Source organism: Plasmopara halstedii (genome assembly GCF_900000015.1).
Source record: "Plasmopara halstedii genome assembly, contig: Scaffold_428, whole genome shotgun sequence".
NCBI classification, from domain to species: Eukaryota; Oomycota; class Peronosporomycetes; order Peronosporales; family Peronosporaceae; genus Plasmopara; species Plasmopara halstedii.
Genome location: NW_020187348.1, coordinates 42 through 1,140, shown reverse-complemented (window position 1 = coordinate 1,140; position 1,099 = coordinate 42). Strand labels below are relative to the sequence as shown.

Below are 1,099 nucleotides of genomic sequence, written 5' to 3'. Positions count from 1 at the left end.
AATAGTAAATTTATACGTTTTACCAGTATATCATAGTACTTTTTCATTATTATTTGTATTACTCTCATAAATACCAATGCTCTAATATTTTTGAACATGTAAATGTGAATGTAAGCTATCTATCAAATTATCTTGACTTAGTGGTAGATTCTTGATCATAATGGGTAGAATTCAAGTAAATAACATAGTATTTATCTATATATGGAACATCATCCATCATGCCCTTGATTTTCTGTAAGTTCCAAATTCTGAATTGATCTTTCAGGAGCTTAGATGTATATATAAAGCAATCTTTCAAACTCACCGTTGACTCGCCTTTTTCTTTAATCGGTTAAACGGCATTGATGAAATTGCTTTCTTCTGCATGTCATGAGCACTGCCGCAACCTAAAATTTCGCACGTTCCCATGCCATTCAAATGAACTTCAAAGTCTCACTACCAAAAGCGCGATAATTAACAAACATCTTGGATTTTAAATGACAGTAGCGAAAACACAAACGCTTCAGAATGCAGATATACAACGTCGACATCGCGGATGGAGCGAGTCAAGAAACTTGAATTCGTCTTTCAGAAGTATGTTTGACTCAGTCGCATCTGTGAATAGCGACACCGAAACGATATTTAGCTCTCCTTCAGATTCTGAATTGTTGGACCGAGCTCGTGCAAATTATTCTAGCGTCGATTTTGGCGCTCTTTCAGCTTGTCCGGAACAGGACGGATCATGGAGTTGCAAGGAAGTTACTGATCAATTCGTCGTACTCAAGCGTCCATCGTCGGCTAAGGCAAATAGTGTTAGTCATTCCTGGCCTAGAAGTCTTATGTGCCGGTCGTCTTGATGCCAGTTTAGAAGAGGTAGCGAGTATTCTTCGCACAAACTCAGACGTTGAGCTTGAAAGCTCAATGCAAGGACTTTACGCAAAATCTTTCATTTTTGGATCTTTGGATCGTGATGTACCATGTTCTAATGAGCAACAAAACGATGATGACTTTAATCCAGATACCAACGAACAATTAAGTGTCAAGACTTGCAGTTTTCTTCGCACTACGCTCTTATCACGGAATGAACAGTGGTGTTTTACAGAATTTTTTCAAAGAAAGG

General features: G+C 38.0%; 1 protein-coding gene across 1 annotated transcript; it reads left to right on the top strand.

The window, feature by feature from the left end:
- Positions 1-476: 476 nt before the first annotated feature.
- PHALS_09370 (uncharacterized protein) lies at positions 477-836 on the top strand (the record flags this gene model as incomplete). Its single annotated transcript, XM_024724855.1, has 1 exon — positions 477-836. The coding sequence occupies one exon, from the start codon at positions 477-479 to the stop codon at positions 834-836; it is 360 nt and encodes a 119-aa protein (XP_024575690.1).
- Positions 837-1,099: the final 263 nt, after the last annotated feature.